The 22,816-nt window shown below is 40.1% G+C and overlaps 3 protein-coding genes across 4 annotated transcripts in view; 1 reads left to right on the top strand and 2 right to left on the bottom strand.

The window, feature by feature from the left end:
- The window catches only part of LOC123980197 (zinc finger protein 239-like), a 387,571-nt gene that overhangs the window by 9,690 nt on the left and 355,065 nt on the right, over window positions 1-22,816 (top strand). The gene's annotated exons all lie outside the window — the stretch shown is intronic.
- LOC123979980 (kallikrein-1-like) lies at window positions 2,752-4,135 on the bottom strand. The gene is made up of 3 exons (XM_046064093.1): window positions 4,063-4,135; window positions 3,654-3,831; window positions 2,752-2,920 (listed from the first exon to the last, which is right to left on the bottom strand). The coding sequence occupies exons 1-3, from the start codon at window positions 4,100-4,102 to the stop codon at window positions 2,752-2,754; spliced, it is 387 nt and encodes a 128-aa protein (XP_045920049.1). The 5' UTR covers window positions 4,103-4,135.
- On the bottom strand, window positions 13,575-22,011 carry LOC123980198 (zinc finger protein 239-like). Its single transcript, XM_046064464.1, has 2 exons — window positions 21,590-22,011; window positions 13,575-14,783 (listed from the first exon to the last, which is right to left on the bottom strand). The coding sequence occupies exons 1-2, from the start codon at window positions 21,680-21,682 to the stop codon at window positions 13,692-13,694; spliced, it is 1,185 nt and encodes a 394-aa protein (XP_045920420.1). The 5' UTR covers window positions 21,683-22,011; the 3' UTR covers window positions 13,575-13,691.

Genomic DNA, 22,816 nt, shown 5'->3' with positions numbered 1-22,816 from the left:
CCCCCTAATAAACACAGGCACCCCACAGGGCAGCGTACTGAGCACTACGCTCTGCACAACCATCCACACCTCCAACTCCCTAATCAGACTGGCAGAAGACACCACTGAACCGGAGCTGGGTGGATTTGAGACAGGGCTGGACTGGCTGGCCCTGGCATTTTTGGTCGAGGGAGACAACAACAATCAGTCTGACGCTCCTCTCCAATCCACCATCAGTGCAGTCCTCTTAAATATACTATAATATTCCCCCAAACCACTATAAAGCTGAGTAGTAAGTAAGTAAAGTAAGTGTACTCATTTAGTCCCTGGTGATCAGAGGTGGCCATGGAGTAAACAACTCATACTCAAGTAATTTTCACAGCAGAGTGGGATTAGCCAACACAATGCTTACAAAATAATGTCCAGCCATTAGGACAGGTAGCCAAAGTTGAGACTCCATTTAGGAACTATGCTACATAAACAATGTCTGTTACGTCCCGGTGGCATCCAGGGGTGGAAAGTCAAGCAGGTGACACAGGTTGAGGTTGTTAGGGGATAAAACAGCCTGTAGCCAAATAATAATAATAATTATAACACAGAGGGGCATCTGTGAAATAATAAAAAGACAAGATTAGTAGCCTACACAACTATCAAGCGTCTGTGGCAAGAGCCCACCTGAAATACCCCCTACCCTCCAAACAAAACAGTCCATTACTGATTGGTCTGGCTCACCGGAGTCCAACCGGGACTGAGACCATATCACCTGCGCTTTTCTGCTCCTTATACCACCAGCTGATTAGCCACAACCAGCTTCAGCTGCAATAATGACATCACGGCATACACCTGGAGAGAGAGAGGGAGAGAACACCTGGACCACAAACGCTACCCAACACAGGACCTGACAGGACGTAACAATGTCAAATAGCTTGTGCTGTGCTGTTTGGCAGTGAGCGATCTCCAGCAGCAGGTGACAGTCTCACTTTATGATGTTACGCTTATATTATTATTATAGACCTTAATTGAAGTCATCATCATCACTGACACTACGGCATGGCACACACATGGTGGGGACATTTAAAGGCTCAGATTAGGGGTGTGACAAAACACTTTGCCTACGAGACGTGGCGATGCACAATATTGGGGTCACCAGAACAAGACAAGGAGATACTTTTTTAGATGAAAAATACTTAAATATTCGATAGGTAATCAAAAAAGATTTTCTGCACCAATTAATGGTGGAAATGTCTTTATTTATAGAAAGCCCCGGTAGCAAACATATTGGTTATTTTGGCACATTTGGCATTTTTTGTTGGCCTGCAACAGAAGAACAGAGGCCACAGGTGGAGGGATTGGGGGCTAGTAAGAGATGTGATTGGGCCAGCCCAGTGTCAGTATGGAAAATGAACCAACAGGCCGCTGACCGTGCTTTCTGGGTACTTTGGCTCATTTTTTAAAGTTATATAAATAAATAATTTACGTTAAACCGGCCCCATAGGTGCGTCGGCCCAACAGGCTTTTGCCCGGTATGCCAAATTACCAGTCTGCTACCCCTTTTATTAACAATATAGTCAAAAGAAGTGCAGACAATGATTATATTTCCTACATACAATGACTTTAGTGTGGCAAGATCCATTAAATTTACATAAAGGTAAATATACAATTGTAGAAATCTGGTTTTCTTTTCATCATAACAAAGGAGTAACAGCAAGAATCTGTACACGAACATTTGTGACTCAGACATTGAGACTAGTTGTGATGTAGAATTTCATTTATTGTCTCAAAGGGCTGTTCAGGTGATAGTTGAATATTAGAGAAACCCAGATATGACAGGACATTTAACAGTTAACCACACCCCAGACATGCCTTTAGCTTGTTTGAATTAATCCCAGCAGTCTTTTTGATCCAGTCCTTGTATTTACAGACGTCCATGAATCTAGCTTCTTGAGCACAGGCTATTACACCAGAGGAAGAATGGACTCCATAAATCATTTCCTTGTACACCACTCCTCCACCAGAGTCACCCTGTGAGACAGATTTATACATTGTTTGTTACAGACATTTGTATTATTTATTTATAAACGTATTTATATATAAAGTTGAAACACATCTAATGAGAAATAAAGTGAGAAGCCATGCCAACTCACTGGACATGCATCCACTGCAATAGGACTGGAATCAATAGTTTTGCCACAGAACTTGTGGTCAAGTGGTGGTTTTATGTCTTCGTCTACAACCCACGGACATTTCACAACGTTAATGTTGGCACATTTGAGAGAACTTGATTCGGATCCTAGATGAGAAGAGAAAGTGTTCTTTTTGTATAACACATCTGCTTAACTTTTACGCAGAGCATCATTCTACCAACAACTGAACACACTGCTGTCATTTACCAAAGGAATCTGATTATTTGTACTTTTATAAAACTGCATCCAAACATCTTTAAGAGTCTTACAGCAACTTTCAGCTATTAGCCTGCTTTATTAAATGATGTCTCAACTGGCTTATGTTGAGCTTGAAAAGAAAGTGTATATAAGCAAAAATAAGAAAACTGACTGTGATAATAGTAAAAAAGATTCCACTCACTTTCTTTTGTACCATCAGATTGTGCAGTTGTTGCTCCATGACCTGCAATCTGAACCAGCTCCCGTCTGATACAATACATGAGAGCGGTGATAGAATAAAAAAAAAAACAGAAACTACTTTTACCACAAGCAATTTCACATTTAAAAAAGTCTCTTGAACTCAGACTCATTAAAGGGGAAAGATCCCAACTCACAGTTCGGGAGCTTGGGAACAGTTAGGAAGTTTTACAGGTTCAATGTCAGTAACTTTTTCAGATAGCTGCAGCAGCATGATGTCATGTTTCTTAAACTGGTGATGTTTTATGACGTTCATTGTTCTTCCTGGACCTGGATGCACACCTAAAACTGCTTGCCTGGGCCTACAAATAAGTAGATGTTAAAGGGTTAGTTTTGATTTTTTGAAGTATGGTTGTAAAAGGTGCTTATCCATAGTCAGTTTTACCTGGAGTCTAGATAACAGATTCAAGTGCCAAAAGAAAGGACTGTGTGACGACAAAGTAAAGCAATGAAAATGTTCTAAATATAGTGTACTAGCACACACTTGTGATGTAAAGTAGTATTGACGGAGCAGTGGATAAGACCCGTCCCTTTGGTATGAGAAACCGGGTTTAACTTCCCACCGCGAAACATCCTGTGTCCCTGAGCACAATAACCCCCAGTTGCTCCAGAGGCGGGTGACCTCTGACATACAGAACATAACACTTGTGAGTTGCTTTGGATAAAAGCGTCAGCTGAATTAGTTAATGAAAAGTTTTTAAGGTTGGTATTTTTGGGGGGATTAAAATATATTTTGCTTCTGTCCCCATCCACAGTATTGCATTGCTTAGCTTCTGATCCAGGACTCCTGTCTGCTTCTTCAAGCTGGGGGTGTGCTGACAGCTGTCTGGCTAATACACTGACTATGGATAAGTACCTGGAAATACTTTTTTTCTCAGTATTTTAGGTCAGTAATTACTGAACATGAAGATAAGCAATGCTATCTTCATTTCGAGAATATGTACTGACCATCATGCTTCAGGGCTGTCATATTGTGAATGAGTTTATGAGTGATCGATATATTGTTATTCAGTTTTAAGTAAAACTGTCACTTACTCATCCGTCCAGCAGTGAGCCGCAGTGAGAATCCACTGGGAACTGATCAGAGAGCCACCGCATTTTAAGTTATTATTCTCATCAGTTAGTTTCACATGGTACAGACGCTCCTTTTTGTCACATTCGTGACCATTAAAGATTCTTTTCTGCAGATCCACCGCTGTGCTCGCTGTGACACCTGAAAGAGGAAGTTTTCCACCAGGTGACTTAGTCTCTGTAAAATGTGCTAAAAGCTCTGTGAGCTTTCCTTTGGAAGTCCGGTATCACAGTTTTCACAATTTCCTTTTTTGAAACTCTTTACACAGCTGTCTTTACAAAGATCTTTAAACTCTTCACACTAAATAAATACTATCTCAAAGCATATAGCAAAGCAAAGTAGCACATATGTAAACAATAGCTGACTACTCACCAGCCCACAGCAAAAGGAGAACACCTGTCATGCCATCCATCTCTTTCAATGACTGTCCTCCTGGTGCAACAGCGGTGCCTTTTTAAATCTGTCCTGTTGGCCTTTGAGCCACCAACCACTTCATTTATCTCTACAACACCACTGGCTATACATGTCTAGTTGTGTTAGATGATTTTAAAATGTCAGTGAACACAAAGATCCTTGTGTAAAGTTACAGTGAGATAGTGGGATTTAAATAAACATTTGGATACAGACACTGAAGGGACAGGAGCCTTTGTGTGTCAGTTTCATGTATAGATACAGGCTACTATCACACCATGAGGCAAATATCTGACTGTTACTGACATAAAGTTATCAAAATCTATTTTAAATGTTAACTGTCCAATGAATATTTAAAAACAAGTTTAAATATTCATTGGACAATTAACATTTAAAATAGGCTTCTCTGAGCACCAAAGACAGAAAACAGAGTCAACGATCACAAGGGCAGGAACACTTGATAAGGGATCAACGTTTTGCATAAGTGCAGACATGTATAGCTAATGGAGTTGTAGAGATAAATGAAGTGGTTGGTGGCTCAGAGGCCAACAGGACAGATTTAAATTTCATTGAAAGAGATGCATGACAGGTGTTCTCCTTTTGCTGTGGGCTGGTGAGTAGTCAGCTATTGTTTACATATGTGCTACTTTAGCCATGCTATATGCTTTGAGATAGTATTTATTTAGTGTGAAGAGTTTAAAGATGCAGTAAGTCAGAGAAAGGTGTAGAAGATCTTGTTTTAACTAGACCTACTAGCTATTTGTAAAACTAGTCCCACGGGCGGCAACTGGACAGCTGAGTGGTGCAGAAAGGACAGAAAACACAACAGAGGCAACGATCACAAGGGCAGGAACACTTGATAAGGGATCAACATTTTGCATAAGTGCAAACATGTATAGCCAGTGGAGTTGTAGAGATAAACGGCCATGAAGTGGTTGGTGGCTCAAAGGCCGAGTTGGTGAGTAGTCAGCTATTGTTTACATATGTGCTACTTTAGCCTGAAGTTTGTTTCCCTTTCTATAAATAAAGACATTTATTAGAAAATGTCTCCAGAATGCAGGAAATGAAGTGTTTAATGCTCTTTTTTGATTACCTGTCTAATATTTCATCAGTGATTTTTCATCTAAAACAGTATCTCCTTGTCTTGTTCTGGTGACCCCAATATTCTGCGTCGTCACGTCTCGTAGGCAAAGTGTTTTCATCACACCCCTAATCTGAGCCTTTAAATGTCCCCACCACTTTTCAACAAAAAGTGACGATATGTGTGTGCCATGCCGTAGTGTCAGTGATGATGATGACTTCAATTAAGGTCTATAATAATAATAATAATAATAATATAAGCGTAACGCTGCTGGTGATCGCTCACTGCCAAACAGCACAGCACAAGCTATTTGACATTGTTACGTCCTGTCAGGTCCTGTGTTGGGTAGCGTTTGTGGTCCAGGTGTTCTCTCCCTCTTTCTCTCTCTCGCTCTCTCTCTCTCTCCAGGTGTATGCCGTGACATCATTATCGCAGCTGCAGCTGGTTGTCGCTAATCAGCTGGTGGTCACACCAGATACTGACTGCTTCCCTCACCCTCCCATAACAGTGAAACTGCGCATTTTCGAGTGGCCTTCAGTGTAGTTCTTGACAGTTTTGGTATTATAGGCTTTCATAGACATTTTGGTAATAATTGATGGTCCTTTAATGTTCTCATTAAAGTAGTGCCGGAGTAGGAGGTAGGCTACCTATAGAAATCCGTCTGAGCAAGGCCGTATCTATCTGAGATGGTTTTCAAGTCTATGAAATCCTGGTTTTTGACTGGTAGACATAATGTGTTATTGCAGCAGAGCAAGAGTGGTCTTATTTTTGCTGCTAAATAGTAATCTTTGAGTCTTGGCAAGCACATCCCCCCACTGCACATTGGCAGCTTTAAAGTTTTATATCTCACCCTGGGAGCTTTGCCGTTCCAGATAAAACGGTATATCGTCTTATCCCATTCTCTGTATTGACTATCAGGGACACAAATGGGTAAGGACTGAAACAAATTTAAAAAAAGTAATCTGGGTAAAATGTTTTTCTTTATTGTCATAATTCTGTTGCCAAGTTCCAGGGACAGGGAGGCCTGTCTGTCTAGATATAAGGGTAGGCTACACCCTTAATGGACAGGGGTCCATACATCTGCAGGAAATCCATTAATCTTGGTATTCCTGACTCTGCTTTCTTTAGACTGACCAAGACGTCGTCCCCATAAAGACATATTTTTTATTCTATACCTTTTACTCTGATGCCCTCCAGGTCGGGATTCAGTCTTACGGCTTGAGCGAGACCAGGGCTGTGCAGAGACCTTTGGAAGGGCAGGCGCTCAAAGTATAAAAGGGCCACATGGAACAAGGATTTAAATAGGGCTGTTATGTATTCCTTGATTATATGCATATACACATGCTTCTGTATCGATAAGTCAACAAATGCTGTGACACAGTTTCAAAAAGAAACACAGGAAATACCCAGATCTAGCTTTAAAACACGGTGGGCTGACATAACTTACAGGGAACAGTTGCTGCTGCTGCTTTGGTTTCTGCTGATACTACTGGAGGTGATCTGTGACTAGAAATATTATAACATAGGAGATATATTAGCTGATGAAACATATGTGACCATGACAAGATGTAAAGATTGCTGACAGTATTTGGGACTGGCTCACTATGACTGACCTGCTGTAGCTGCTGTCAAGGCTGACTGCTATGAGAAAATAAGAGGGAGACGGAGACTGCTGCACACCGAGAGCTGCAGGTAGAGGAAACAAGATACCAGGTACAAAAAAGTGTGGGAAATAATCTGGGAAGGAAACAGTATTGGGAGAAAGGACGAGGTTAGCCAAAGCAGGGGTAAGAGTGAGACAAATCTATAGACAGGCGTGTGTGTGTAGGCAATATTGTGAAAATGATTTTATATATTGCATTGTGAATCTGAGATTTACCGTAACTATTCTCTGTTACTGCTTTCGTGAGCCTGCAGCTGATTCTTCGGCCTGATAACACTTACTAACTTTAATGTTACAGAAACTACTGAAAACGAGCCAGATGAGGCTGATGCTAACGTTACCTGGTGAGTCAAAGTAGCATATACGTCATCATTAACGGAACTGTAACAGCAGGGGATTGTAAATTGCCTCTACAACGTTAGTGTGGTGGATCAATGAATGCGATACTGTGTGTGTGTTTGTACAGTAGTAGAAGTAGTGGATGCTCATGCATTTTAGCCCATACAGTGCATAACCTGATGTGCTAAGATATGCTAAGTGTGCTTGAGATGATGTGGACCACTTTTTGTGTCCTCACTGTTAATAATGTTCTATAATGAATGAGTTTTGACCATAGAACTGCTCACAAGTTCATTGTTATTTCTGCTACTGAGCCTCAGCTTTCCATTATAGTTAATAATAGTTGAAACCTACACTCTAAAATGTGCACTGAATATTACCAGCTGATAAAAAAAACTGTGCTCCACGGAAACATCTAAGGCTAAATGTAGCTCTTAACTGGCTGAGTTAGATGGTGATTGACACTAAACCATAAAAAGTCAGTCTATCTCCCCACCTGCATAGACATGCTTTCTTCATCTGTCTATGAGTGCTTGTCATAGGTATCATTTATGCTGGGGATATGTTGTCCCCTCCACTTTTTGAAAGCATTTGTTAAAAATGTTCTGAAAAATAGCTTGCAACAAGAAAAGTTAAATAACAAATGTAAGTGCTATGAGAAAGTTATAACTGGCACAATAAGAAAACATGCAATGTAAATGTAAACATATCTGCCTTGCCCCCCAAAAATACTTAAGCTAAAGAAAACAATTTACTGATTACTGCATTATATTTCATTCGGAAATCAAGTGATTGATGCTCAAAATCTTCTGAGGGAGGACCCCCAGTCCTATTATGACTAAATTATCTATCTTATTATCTTCTAGTCTTGTTCTTGTGATCCCAGTATTCTGCATCGTCACGTCTCAGATGCTAAGTGTTTTTTTGTCACAACTCTAATCTGAGCCCTTAAAAGTCCCCACCACACAAAGTGACACCCTTGGACCACCTGTAACTGTCACTGGCTGTAAAAGTATTTGCGTTGTTGATAACACAAAGCCTAAGTAGTCCTTCAGAATGTTCTCTATTAAATGTACATGCATACTGTAAGTATTGGTGAGTGTAGTGGTGGTTATGGGACGATGTGTCGCTTGGGGACAGGAATGGGGCGGGGTGGGAAAAGTCACAGTATACTCACCACAAAAAACTAGACCACCACTGGGAGGGACTGTATCTCTAGGGGTCAACATCCTGTCAGTCATCAGTCAGACGGCAGAGGTCAACTCAACATGCACACATCTGGCCTTGTTCCCACACTAGAGATGGTTTCTATTCATTTTCACTCTTTACACACATCACACAAGATGAATAAGTTTTGCAGACAATTGTAAAAATCTTGAATGTTCTCCACTTGTTATCCTGTAGTTACACAGTGATATTAGGTGTTGAGCCCGTGAGACACAGCCACTCCTCATTTGCATAATGAGGCAGAAATGCATACAGAAATGTAAAAAGGGGAGAAAGAAATAAATACTATTGAAGAAATAGTGTAGAAAATGCAAAGAAAGAATAAAACAATACACCACACACATAAATACATTTAAAAAGTAGTAATTAATAAAGTTGAAGATAACAAATAATAAATAAGATAATTATTACAAAGGTGAATAAACAAAGAAGCTAATTAAAAGATATATACATTTATGTCTTATTGTATAATTTAATTACTGCCTACATTTATTTATGTACTTTATTTTTTGTAAATTTAATCAGATTTTTTTTATTGAGCATTTATTTCTGTATTTATTTCCCTTTGTGCAAGGAGCTGTTTTTTAATCCAAATAATGACAAGTTTTGTAATTACATGTTTTGCAATAAATTAATCGAAATTAATCGCATGTTGATATTTACCTTGATAAGCATTTAAAATATTTTCACTTAAATAGATTTTGGTATGCGAGTGCATCAATAATAATAAACAAAGTTATTTAGCAAAGCATCTTTATTTTCCATTCATTCATAACCTGTTTTACACTGTTCATATACAATAATAATGCCACAAATATTTTTTATTTTAACACTAATAGTGTTCTTGTGGTAATGAAGACCTTCAAGAAACTTTAGGATGACACCTGCCTCCTCTGTTTTTATTAGCAAGTCATCACTGCACTGAACCAGACCAGGTCAATGAGCTATTATGATTGCCTACCACACACTGTACCTGTCACTGTTTGGCACATGTAGCTGCCCTTGGTCCAACAATTTTTTTTTTTATCTTATTTTTGTTGCCATATTTACCATCTCTGTTGGACTTGTCACACTAACTGATTTCAGAAAAATCACACATCAGTCCAACTTGGCGCTCGTATCCCCCCTCCATAATGAAAGTTTTAGTTTACTCTCAAACAGACTCAGACACACAAGCAACGTTCCGCATTACTTGTTGTCGATCACGTATCCTTCTTTATGATGCTGAGAAATTTCCAAATAATTTTCTATATTGGCATTTACATTGTTACTGGGATATGAGATTTTAGCCATATCACACCTAATCAGGCTAAGAGGAAGGTCTGTGTGTGTTCAGTCTCTTCTCCGTGTTAGAACAATCGAAGAGAAAACCCAGGTATTCACCTCAGTTTGTAACTTTGTTATCCTGATAAGACCATCTTTAGATGACCACCTTTTAGAGTGGGAAAGTTTTGTCTAAGCTGGTCAGTGCCCAAAACTGGCACCTTTACGGTCATTAAAGAGGGGGAGTTAAGCTAGCAAGGTCTGAGGCCTCAGAGAAGCTTCCAAATCCCGTTATTAGAAACTCCAGAAGATGGTAAAGCTGCAATGGATCTCTGAAGTGCGAGATTCATGTGATGCTACACAAGACATGAAGTCCTTCAGGATGCTGGTGTTGACCTCTTCCTCTTTAGTTTTATCAGCTTTAATATTTCAGTTGATATTTTGCTCACATGCTGTTTATTCCATAATAAACTGGCATTTAATCAATAGTACTTAAGATCAACACTCAGGTACTTTCCTTTCTACTTCTACTCCACATCTCAGAGGGAATTATTTTACTATTTTTTACACACACACATGAAGAGTTTATAAGATATAATGTTCTATTATAAAGTAAACTACCCAACAGTTTATACAAGTTCAGCTGAAACTATTAGTCGATTAATCAATTAGTTGAGTGATAGAATGTTAATCAGTGACTATTTTAAGTCATTTTTCCTGTAAAAACATTGAAATCACATGTGAAGATTTGCTACTTTTCGTCTTAATTATTTTATTATCGTTTTATTTATTGAAAGTTTCCTGGTACATGATATAAACCCTCCACACCAGACTCTATTACTCAAAACATTAATTTTAATGTTTATTAATAATGTTGAAGTTTGGACTGTTGGTTGGACAAAACAATAATTGTGAAGGCGTCACTTTGGGTAACTGTGACACCATTTCTCAGTATTTACAGAATCTTTGCAAACCAAACAATCGATTGATTGATGGAGAAAATAATCAGCAGATTGATCCATAATGAAAATAATCATTAGCTGATCTCTCTCTAATAGCCTAAATGAAGAAAGTTGTATGTGGGGCTTTTGTAGGTCAGAACTTCAACGAACACAGATTTTAACAAGACGGTGAATCATAAAGCAAATCAAATAGCGTTTAAGACTTTGCAGTGATACACTTGAGTTAAAAGTTACCTGTCCTGATGCATCATATCAGTCCGATATGCTGCAGCGTCCAATCAATAAAAAAGACTTTTCACTGGCGTATCCAGTGTGAAGGAAGAGGAGGAATAATAAAGATTGAGTTTTTTATTCTTTCTAAACGTCACTCACTATTGTGACGTCAGATATCGAGTTTATATAGTGACTTTGCTGTTGTAAACATTGTTGCTGCTCTAGAAACAACATTTAGCTATATTTAAAATATTCAATTATAATCCTATAAATAATTTCAACAACCAGGCAGCTAATATGCACACTTGAATATATGTTTATAGTTGATCAGGTTGTTGATTGTAGCCTGTGGAATGTTGGTCCACTCCTCTTCAATGGCTGTGCAAAGATGCAGTCAGGTAGAGACCTGATAAGGACAACGAGCATGCAGATGAGCTTCCTTAAGACGATTCCTGAGAGTTTCTTCAGAAATTCTTTGGTTACGCAAACCGATTGTTGCAGCAGCTGCCCGGGTGGCTGGACTGAGACAATCATGGAGGTTCTGGGCTGGTGTGGTTACATGTGGTCTGCAGTCGTGAGGCCGGTCAGATGTACCAAATTCTCTGAAATGCCTTTGGAGACGGTTTATGGTAGAGACATGAACATTCAATTCACAGGCAGCAGCTCTGCTGGACATTCCTGCAGTCAGCATGCCAACTGCACGCTGACTCATTGTGCTGTGTGATGCAACTGCACATTTTTAGAGTGGCCTTTTATTGTGGCCAGCCTAAGGCACACCTGTGCAAAATCCATGCTGTCTGATCAGCATCTTGATATGCCACACCTGTGAAGTGGATGGATTATCTCGGCAAAAGAGAAGTGCTCACTAACACTGATTGACAGATTTGGGAACATTATTTGAGAGAAATAGGCCTTTGTGTACATGACAAAGTCTTACATCTGTGAGTTCAGTTCATGCAGTGTTGCGATTATAATTTTTTTGGACCCGACAGATTCTGTCATGGGGCGGCACGGTGGTTAGCGCTGTCGCCTCTCAGCAAGAAAGTCGTGGGTTTAAACTCCGGTTGCCCCGGCCTTTCTGTGTGCAGTTTGCATGTTCTCCCTGTGGCTGCGTGGGGTCTCTCTGGGTGCTCCGGCTTCCTCCCACCGTCCAAAGACATGCAGACTAGGTTAATTGGTGACCCTAAATTGTCCTTAGGTGTGAGTGTGATTGGTTATTTGTCTGTGTGGCCCTGCGATGGATTGGCAACCTGTCCAGGTTGTACCCCGCTTTTCACCCGATGTCAGCTGGGATTGGCTCCAAGCGGTTGATGATGGATGGATGGATGGAGAATGTCATGTTTTCTGAACCCACAACAAATACTGTTGAATGGAAACAGTTCATTGAACATCCAGTTTCAAATAATGAGTCAAAGCTTCTCTTTGTGTTGACTAATTTAATGAGAATTTTGAAAAGGACTCGCGTCCAAGTCTCAAGTCTACAGCTCAGATTATTACACAGAAAATATACTGATACCCCCCCACACACCAATAAAACATGGATGGTAAAGCAGGACCCATGCCAATAAGTTATTTGGTGGATGTGTTGCAGTGGGAATCAAAGTGTCTAATCCACAGCATCATCACAGCCTCTCTAAAATAATTATTTTTTTAATTATGTTTTTTAACTTTTTGTTTTTAACATCAACAGATAAACAACAACTGACATGAAAAAAATTGCATCTATAGCTAAATAATATAACTACTAACTTTCAAATTAGTTCAGTGGAAGTTAGTGGAAGCCAGTTTCATGGGATCGCGCCAATCACACAGAAGCCGTTGTGTAAAAAAAATAAACATTAGACATAGCCTAGGCTATAACAAGCAATAATCAAAACATGCCTAATTTATCCAATCCTTATAGTCGACTCTAACTAATATAGTTTTCACCTACTAGTTACTTAGCATATACTCCTTCAAAAAGTAATATTAGCTACTCTACTTACTACAGGGTGATACAACCCCACTGTCTCCTGATGAGTCCAAGCAGCACTGGCAGCAGCGGCCGGAGTTTCTTTCTGAGTTTCACATTGCTGAGCTGCTTTAGCTGATGCTTCAATTAACATTAGTCCAAGTATAAATGTAGAATGGTTCGCAGTTAAAAGCTTTTTGCTTGTTGCACAAAGTTTACAACGGACGACAATGTTCTTTGCATCGTGACACAATGATTGTAATAACCTTACTTACAGCTGTCGAAAATACCTCTCTCTCCCTGTTCTCCATCCTTCCTTTAGCTTTTTGGCTAACAGCTGACTTGAACAACAGAAGGACCGGTGACAGTAACACATTCACATCAGGGATGGTGCGTTCAGTAGCGTTACATTATTCTTTACTGGGAAACGTAATATTACAGTATTACCAACACGTTACGTACCACTGATTCCGGGAAAAAAAAAATCACATCCCTGATTACGGCACCAACCCTGGAAGGATGCAAGTTCAACAGAAAGCAACACATTTACAGAAATAACAGAAAGCAAACAGCAGTTAAAATGCAGTCCAATAATGACGACCATACGTTCACAAGAACAAAGGTTTGTTCAGACTGAACACAAATGTCTGTAGTGTTTTTGTAGTCCCTGTTTCCACCCTAGTGGATCGAGAATCATGGCTCTGACCCACTTCTTACAGGACTCTCCCTCCAGCAGACTGGGTGAGGGTGGGTGGCATGTCCTCATATCTACAGTGTGTGACAACGGCAGGATTTTGGGGGAGGAAGAGCAAGATAGGATGTAATTATAGACACAATAACAAAGAATATTACGTTATCGTTACTAAAGCTCAGAATATAAAAATATATCTATCAAGGAATGAGGAGGAGGCAGGAGGGAACCGCTGGCCTGCCTCTGAAAAATTTTCTAAAGGAAGCAGCGTGACTGCCTTTGTGGCGTTTAAGGTTGCTACGCTGAGAAAAAGCTTTTCCACATTGGTCACAACAGTAAGGTTTCTCTCCAGTGTGAACACGTTGGTGGATTTTAAGGTCTCCTGAACTAATGAAAGCTTTCCCACATTGGTCACAGCTGTAAGGTTTCTCTCCAGTGTGAACACGTTCGTGCATTTTAAGGTCACCTGAGCTAATGAAAGCTTTCCCACATTGGTCACACCAGTAAGGTTTCACTCCAGCGTGAAGACGTTGGTGGACTTTTAGTCTTCCTGAGCTAACGAAAGCGTTCCCACACTGGTCACAGCTGTACGGTTTCTCTCCAGTATGAATACGTTGATGTTCTTTCAGTACACTTGATGTAGTGAAAGTTTTCCCACATTGGTCACACCAATAGGGTTTCACACCAGTGTGAACACGCTGGTGTACTTTAAGTATACCAGCGCTAATAAAAGCTTTCGCACATTGGTCACAGCTGTATGGTTTCTCTCCACTGTGAATACGTTGATGCTCTTTTAGTACACCAGACGTAGTAAAAGCTTTCCCACATTGGGAACACCAATAGGGTTTCACCCCAGCATGAACACGTTGGTGGACTTTTAGTCCACCTGAGCTAATGAAAGCTTTCCCACATTGGTCACAGCTGTACGGTTTCTCGCCAGTGTGAATCCGTTGATGTTCTTTTAATATACTTGATGTAGTGAAAGCTTTCCCACATTGGTCACACCAGTAAGGTTTCTCCCCAGTGTGAACACGTTGGTGGACTTTTAGGTTACCTGCGCTAGTGAAAGCTTTCTCACATTGGTCACAGCTGTACGGTTTCTCTCCAGTGTGAGCGCGTCGGTGGACTTTTAGTTTGTCTGATGTGGTAAAAGCTTTCTCACACTGGTCACAGCTGTACGGTTTCTCTCCAGTGTGAAGCCTCTGATGAATCTTTAAAGATCCAGATCTTGTGAAGGATTTGTTACAGTGCTGACAGCGGTGACGTTCGAGTCCCTCTCTTCCTCTCAGTTTCTATAGCAACAAACAGACATTCAGAGAGAAAGACAGTAAGGCAGATGTCATGGTGGAGCAAGATACAAAGAACCGTAAAATACATTTAAAGCATGTCTGTGTAATACGGCTGAAATGATTCATCAATTAAATCAATTACTAAAATGCATCACCGCAAATTCTTTGAATTATGGCATGGGGTGGTGATGGCGCATAGATAAGATGCTTGCCTTTGGTGTGGGAGACCTGGGTTCGATTCCTACTGTGAGACATCCACCATTGTGGCCCTGAGCAAGACACCTGACATGCATAGCAATTGTAAGTCGCTTTGGATTAAAGCGTCAGATAAATGAATATAAATGAATCAAGGCTTTGTTTAATCCATATAAATATATAGCACATTGCTTCGCATGGACATTTATTACTATTTGAAAAGTGGAGGAAGAGAGAAAAAATAGCGAAGGACCAAGAAGGTTCCAAAGTATGGTATTATTTCAAGCTTAAAGAAAACAACACTGTAATGTTACAGTTCGTCCACCATAAAACAAAACTTATTTCGCCTTACGTAACCGCAACAGCACGAGAGCACCCGATCAGAAATCAACCGGTGTTTTGCCCACGGACCACAGACAAGGTAACAGTAACTTTAGCATTTAATTGAAATCATGATTGTTTAGTTGAAGGCTAGCCAAAGTAATCCTCAGCTGCAAATGTATACATGTGTGTTTGTTTTTCTCTTGGTTGGGCCGTGAGTTTGGGTTATAATGTCACAGTTGTGAGTTACCTGGGTGTCGGGGAGCTGCACGTTAGTATAACTTGTATAGCACTCGGGTAATGTTTGTGTTGGTAAAGCAGCTGTCTGGTTGTTGGTCTGTTGATGTTGTTGGTCTGATGTTTGCTGTATGACACACTAATTTCCAAACTGGCCATGAATTTCTGAAGTCGCCAATCAAAATTACTTCTTAAATGATGCATCAATGAATCGATGAAATAATCTTGAAGCTTCGAGTATTAAAATCATCGTTAGCTGCAGCCCTACTGCGGAACATAATCCACATTTAGGGCTCAAACTGTTCATCGAGAAACTTGAGTACGCCGATTACTAAAGTTTAGTTTAACCCATATAACTATGTACAGCGCATTGGGGATCCTCCTCCATAAAATTTAGAGCATTAAACACTTAATTTCCTGCATTCTGGTCAATTTGCACCAATTTCTGCCTTTCCTACATTCATTTATGGTGAAAGGTTTTTATTTGTGTAAAGGGAAACAAAATTCAGATGAGAGATGAAAATTGAATCAATCATTTAATTAAATTAATTAGTTACAGAATATAATGTAGAAAGACTCATTCTGTGTTGCTTTCAGATCAGTTTCTATAATCATTTTTTATTTTGAATTCATTTTTTACTCAACTTCCACAGCTAAATATGCAATATGAAATAATTGAGTCTAAGTTAATAGATTTTTTTTTTTTTTAATAATAGACAGCAACAAATGTCGTCGCCTGTTTAAGACCTGGTGGCCTAACTGCTGAAGAAAGTTATATTCTTCCGGAAACTCTCTGTCTATTTAAAAAACGCTATGAAAAAGTTTGACATTTCAACTCTGGCAGCGGGTGGGCGTGTGCCTGAGACGAGAACGACCGATTTAGTCACACAGAAGCCGTTGCCATGGTTACCACACGGAGCGCTTGTTTGCCTGTCTGTTGATGAGGAGCGTGGAGCGACCATTACACTACTCTTTTCAGGGAAAAATAATATTACAGTGTTACTGCCCAACACCTTACGTACCAGTGAGGCGCGAGAGCACAGTGGAATTGGCAGCTGAAGCTTATATAGGCTACAGTCTATGAGCTGAACGCAAACGAACATCCTTGTTGATACTGTACTTGGAAAGGAAGAAAACTTTGTTTTGTCAACCTGTAGATGTCCTCAAATCCTTTCCATTTCACTCAGACAGCTCCTGTACCCCTCCCTTTTTTTTTTTTATTACAGATCTGCAGATCTGATGATTCATGTGGGTCAGATTTTCAGGTCGGAAAATCCGGATAAATGCTTTTCTCATGTTCACAGGGAGAGAACTATGGGAGAGAACGGAAATCTTGGCCAAAAAGAAACTGTGACAAGAAGTTGTTAAAATGGTACGAACCGGTGAATGCACATTTATGGGTAATTTTATAATTAGTAGCTTGTCTTATCTTATGTTAAATAAATATGTTCAAATAAACCTTTTCAAAGTACTTTCATTTATTTAACAAGCTTTTTATCAAAGCATTTTTAACAAGTGCTGTAAAAAGTGATAGAGACACATACCCAGTATAAATGAAACAGATGCCGACACATTTTGTCTTGCTGACGTTAAACTCCGTTACATCCAGGGTGCTGCCACCGGTTTAAAATAAATAATAAATAAATAAATAAATGAACAATTAGCTTAGCTAACATTATTGGTTAATAAGAGTGGGATAAGTTATAAACTTGGCAACATTACTGTATCTGACAGGACAGTTAACATCGTAAGCTAGCTTACTTCTGTCTTACATCAGGCTTGCTTCCTGACAAAAGTGGTCCTGTCAGTCAAAGTATGTTACCAAAAATGTGCCTGTTCATAATTACTTGTGTGTTACAGATGCTTTCAGATAGGCTGACGAAGCATTATTTGATGCAAAAGGTACCCTTTAGCGTCCATATGAGACACCCTGTCTGATTTGCTGAAAGGTGAGGAGTTTGCATGCCTGAGTGTCTGCTGTAAAACATAACTAGCCTACCACAACAGCACGACGGAAATGCTTCAGCATCTGAGCAGAAAACATCAAGTTATGGTTACCCATAAATCATGATTGCTAATTGAGATGAACGCTAGCAAAGGAAAGGCACAATTTGTAAATGTCAATACAGCGATTCACATTAATAAATAGAACATGGCGGCCCGCCAGTTTAATTTGTTCTGCCATAGTTTCAAAATGACAGAAATTATTCTTACACATCTCATAATATTACAGACCTCTAACAGTGTGTTTTGTGGAAGCTGCTCCGCGCATGCTCACACACTTTGGCATTTGACATCTGTTCCTGGCTTCTGCAAAACCTAACCAAGGAAAGTAATCTCTTCTGGGAAACCAGTGGTTTATCTAGTGTCTTTCTATAGTATCTTGTTGTATTTAAATCAATCCTAACAGGAGATTGATTACTGCCACTGGCCTGATGAATTGAAATGGCTAATATTTTAAATCATCTGCTGAATGACTCGAGGGAATTGACCCTTTGCTAAGCCCCGCCCCCCTTAGTTACTGTTGCTCAGTCCGACAAACTGTCGGCGCTGCCACTGTCTATTACTGCACTCCCCAGAGAAATACTGTCAAATTTGTTGGAAAAAGCATTCTCAGAAAGAAGTTTTGCAGTTGCATTATACATTTGAAGGTTTTATTCAGGCTGTCAAACTGACGTGAAAAAAATGAAAGATAGAAGCTAAAGCCTACCGATCACACAGTACAAGTGAACCACCGCATTCCCCGACGACAGAGACAAAAGATGATATGAACGATCGACACTGTTCCTTTACCGCTGGGTAGTCCTCTATTCATTATTACTATCAGTAAAAAGCAGAACCGTAGGGATTTATAACGTTACATTCAGTAGAAAGTTAGCTAGCGTTAGCTAACTAACATTACATTAGGAACAATCCACAGCTGACATTTTTCTTGATTTATTTCAGGTTTTGGAAAGAGAATTAATCATACTTCTCCTTTCAACCTCTCTGGGTTGAAACTGTAACTATTACAAGTGCCCCAGGAACAGCGTTTGACCATATCTTAGAAAAATACTGGCAAAATAATTTAGACAACATCGCCTTTTACATTAGAGTCAATGGCTGTGATTGGCCAGCTGTGTATTCAGGGCGTGGCTTAGCGAAAGGTCAATTTCGAACCTACTCTGTCTTCTGGATGGCCTGCTTCACCTGACTACTGGTAAATGGCTTGTATGGTGAGCCTAACTGATCACATTTGTGCCATTTGATCAGGTCTGGGCCTATTTTATACCCTACAAATCTGGGTGGTAGGATGCGTCAAATAAAAGTGAGCCCCTCTTTACACCTGCTAATAGTGAACAACTTAAATAACCATGATGAAAAGCCCACAGTAAGTCTATTGTTTTACTCCTTTTGCTGGGAAAGAACCACCAGATCCTGGGCCTGACTCACAAAAAACAAAATATATACTATATGGGTTTTTGGGGGCCGATGCCGATATTAAGTGAAAAAGAGCTGATTTATGAGGCGATATTTTGATTTTAAGAATGATTTGGATAGTAGACCCCTTTCCTGTATAAACTACACTTAGAACAGGATGATATTGAAAGTTGGTAAGTATGTGGGCTATAAAACTGTTTCCTAAATGGATTATGTTAATAAAATAGATAATAGTCTCAAAAACCAGCTGTTACGGCTCTGACTACAGCGTTTCACATCTACAACGTCACACAAAGAGGAGCTACAGGAAGCCGTGTTATTTTCTTGTTCAGCTCACGTTTATTTACATGTCCGCTCTGGTTTAATCATTTCAGACACGCAGACTAACTGCAGATATATTTAGAATACGTCAGAAACTATAGTTTAACGGCTCATTACGATGTTAGCGCTCCTCCACTGATAAACACGCTATTAGCTTTGTGGCTAATTTAGCAACGGGCAGCGTGAGCTGCTGTAATGTTATGTGATTTTAGAGAATATTTAGTGATGAACTAGAGATAAATGTTGACCGTTCACTATAACTGCCACACAGTTTCAGAATAAATCTACAGTTACGTCTGTCAGCAGCTTCCAACACTCAGCTACCGTAACATTAACCTGCTGTGAGCTGCTAGGAACCCGGGAGATGGCAGAGAAAAACGGGAGGGTTAACAAGTCATGAATGTTTTTTTATTATAATTATTTAAGTCATGTAATGACTAATGTAACTTGACAAAAAAACGACTCACCGCTCACACAGCCCTCTGCGTGTTTGGTTTCTACATGCTGCAGTGAGCTCCTGTAAACTCCGGTCAGCTGATTGTTTTCAGATTGTTTTTGTTGGATCTGACTCTAGGTTTCTTTTTTAATAGTTACATATCTGCCGTTATAAACGGCCAATGGCGATTAAATGCAATTAGCTCATATCGGCCAATATATCGGTCGGGCTCTAATATATACCCCATGTGACTTCAAAAACAGATCCGGACTTGGACTCACGTATTTTAAAGTTATAAGTCTCCTTCCAAAAATGAACACGCTAAGACTGTGGGTTGATATAACAGACATGGACATCATGGTCTTACCAGAAACGTGGTTAAAATCAACATGAACAGATAATATGATGCTATAGGATGGCGAATATATTCAGAGCAGATTGTTCAGGCAAGGGGGGCAGAGTTGCTTACATTGTCAGTAAGTAAAGTCAAACAATTTGATCTACTGGCATTGAAAGTAAATTTATTCAAGGACATACACCTCATTATTGTTGGCTGTTACAGGCCACGATCCGCCACAAAATAAACTATTTCCTCTCTTTATGAAATACTACTCAACCTTAATCACTCCAAAGTAATTCTAATGGGTGATCTTAACTGGGATTGGCCTACCTAAACGTAAACCTTGTTATGTTTTTAAAAGGTGTTATAAACATTTTAATAACAGGCTTTTAATCATGATCTGTACAACTGTAATTTGGAGGGTGTCTGTCTGATAGCTGATGTTAAACATGCCTTGCAATGCCTTTTCAGCTATTTGTAATAAGCACGCTCCTTTAAAAAGACATTTAGAATTAGCGGGAGGAATAATCTATGGCTCACTGAAGAGTTAACCTTTATGATGAGAGAAAGAAATGTTGCATGGGCTCAAGCCACAGATTCTGCTGCTGACTGGACCATTTTCAGAACTTAATTATCCACTGCACCATCACGACCCTCAAATTCAAGAAATGTTAAATAACAATACAATGTAAATATAGAAAAAACAGATCTGCATTGTCTATAAAAAAAAATACTTAAGCTAAAATAACAACAATTTACTGATTACTGCATTATATTTACATTCTGTTTTTATATTCAGAATTGTCATCTGCCACCTGAATTTTGTGTTGACCTTTATATAAATAAAGACGTTTACTGGTGCAGAAAATGGCTCCAGAATGCAGGAAATTAAGTGTTTAATGCTCAAACTCGTCTGAGCGAGGACCCCCAATTGTATATTTTTATCAATTAATACTTCTTTTAAATAGTATTAAAGTATCTTCTAGTCTTGTTCTTGTGACCCCAGTATTCTGCATCGTCACAACTCTAATCTGAGCCCCTAAAAGTCTCCGCCACACAAACTGACGCCCTTGCCCACCTGTAACTGTCATTGGTTGTAAAGTCTTTGCAGTGTTGATAACACAAAGCCTAAGCAGTCCTTCTGAACGCTCTCTATTACATGTACATGCATACTGTAAGTATTAGTGAGTGTTGTGGTGCTTATGGGACGATGTTCTGGGACGCGTCGCTTGGGGACCGGTGAAAAAAATCACAGTTAAGTTTCCCTTAACTGCCGAACCGGAAGTTAACTTCAGCTTTGTCCAGTCTGAGCTAGCTAGCATGCTAACACCCAGGCTAACACCCTCCTCCTCCTCTCCGGTTCCGACCGGCACATTAAGTGTGGGTTCTGTAGAGATACGGGGTTCTGATGGCTCCACTGTTGAATCCTGCTACATTACATCTTGTTTACAGTCAATATGAAGCTACGTGTCGGAACCAGGCCGAGCTAACGCCACGTTAGCTTCTTGTTAGCTGCTAGCTGTGTTCATGAACACTGACCTGAACATCGGTGCTATCAGAGCTCGAGCCTGCTGTTTGTCCTCCGGGGACGTTGTTGCTCCGGGGCTCCGGGTCCTGGTTGTCCTCCTCCATCCCGCTCTCGGTCCTGGTCTCTGAGATCCAGCAGGTCTCCTGTGGGACTGACGGAGCTCTTCAGATTCAGGAGCGCTGCGGGACCTCGTGGAGCTCCGTGTTCTCGCGCGAAGCACGTTAAGCTCCCCTTAGTTACTGTTGCTACGCGCTTAGCAGATTGAAGCTTTTTGTCCCGCAGAGATTCACAAACCATCGTTACTGTATCAGCAGCTGGAGACTCTGTTTGAAATGAACTGACTCACCAGAGCTCGTTTTAAGGCTGTTTGCAGTCTGGAGAACAGAACAAACATCGAGCCAAACGCTGTGCAGATGTGTCATGCGCTGCTTGTTCTGGAAAATACAACACTAGCCTACTATTTTATCATTTACAAAATATTTCTTTTAACTCATCAGCAGCCTCGTTAAGTGACTGGACTGTTTGTGTAGCCTAAATAAATGTTTAAACCAGGGGGTCTTAGCCCAGCCCATAAAACTTCATATCTTCACATAATAATTGACCCTCCACCAAGCAGTAAAGCAACAGTAAACATCAACAAAACAGTCAAGTTGAGCCCAAGATAAGAGAAACTCTTGGTTTTCGGTTTCAGAGAGCGAGATCAGATAAACTCTGGGTCTGTAACCCGCCAACTTACGCTGTGAACCAGGTTTCATTCAGTTCATTTTGCTCCTGTACTAATGTAACTAAAGGCTAGTTTAATGAATATCACTGTCCAATCACATGTCTGAATCTCATAAATATCAACTGTCAGGTTAGAGTTAACCCTCTTTTATTGCACGCTTGAGACTAAAATTATTGGTATCAGCGAGTTACGGTGGCGTTTCGGCCTCAGTCTAAAGGTTTTACACGCCACCAGATGCAACTGTGCTCAGCTTAAAGCCCCAAAGCTTCAAAATGCTTCATCACCTCATCACTGCAACGAATGTTAGCTGATCTGACTGTTTGTGGTATTTTATCACACAGATGAGTCAGCAAGGGGAGAAGAAGGACAGACATCACAGCAAGGGACAGCAGCAGGATTAACTGCAAGATCCAGGGACTCCAGAAGAAATTAAAATGTGAAAGCAGGTGAAATGGAACATTTAGAAGAAAGGAGTGAATAGAAGATGAGTAAAGGGAGCACAGATGCCAGAAGT

Source organism: Micropterus dolomieu, linkage group LG12 (genome assembly GCF_021292245.1).
Source record: "Micropterus dolomieu isolate WLL.071019.BEF.003 ecotype Adirondacks linkage group LG12, ASM2129224v1, whole genome shotgun sequence".
NCBI lineage: Eukaryota > Metazoa > Chordata > Actinopteri > Centrarchiformes > Centrarchidae > Micropterus > Micropterus dolomieu.
Note: the sequence above shows the minus strand (reverse complement) of the source record. Positions and strands in the feature narration are given on the sequence as shown.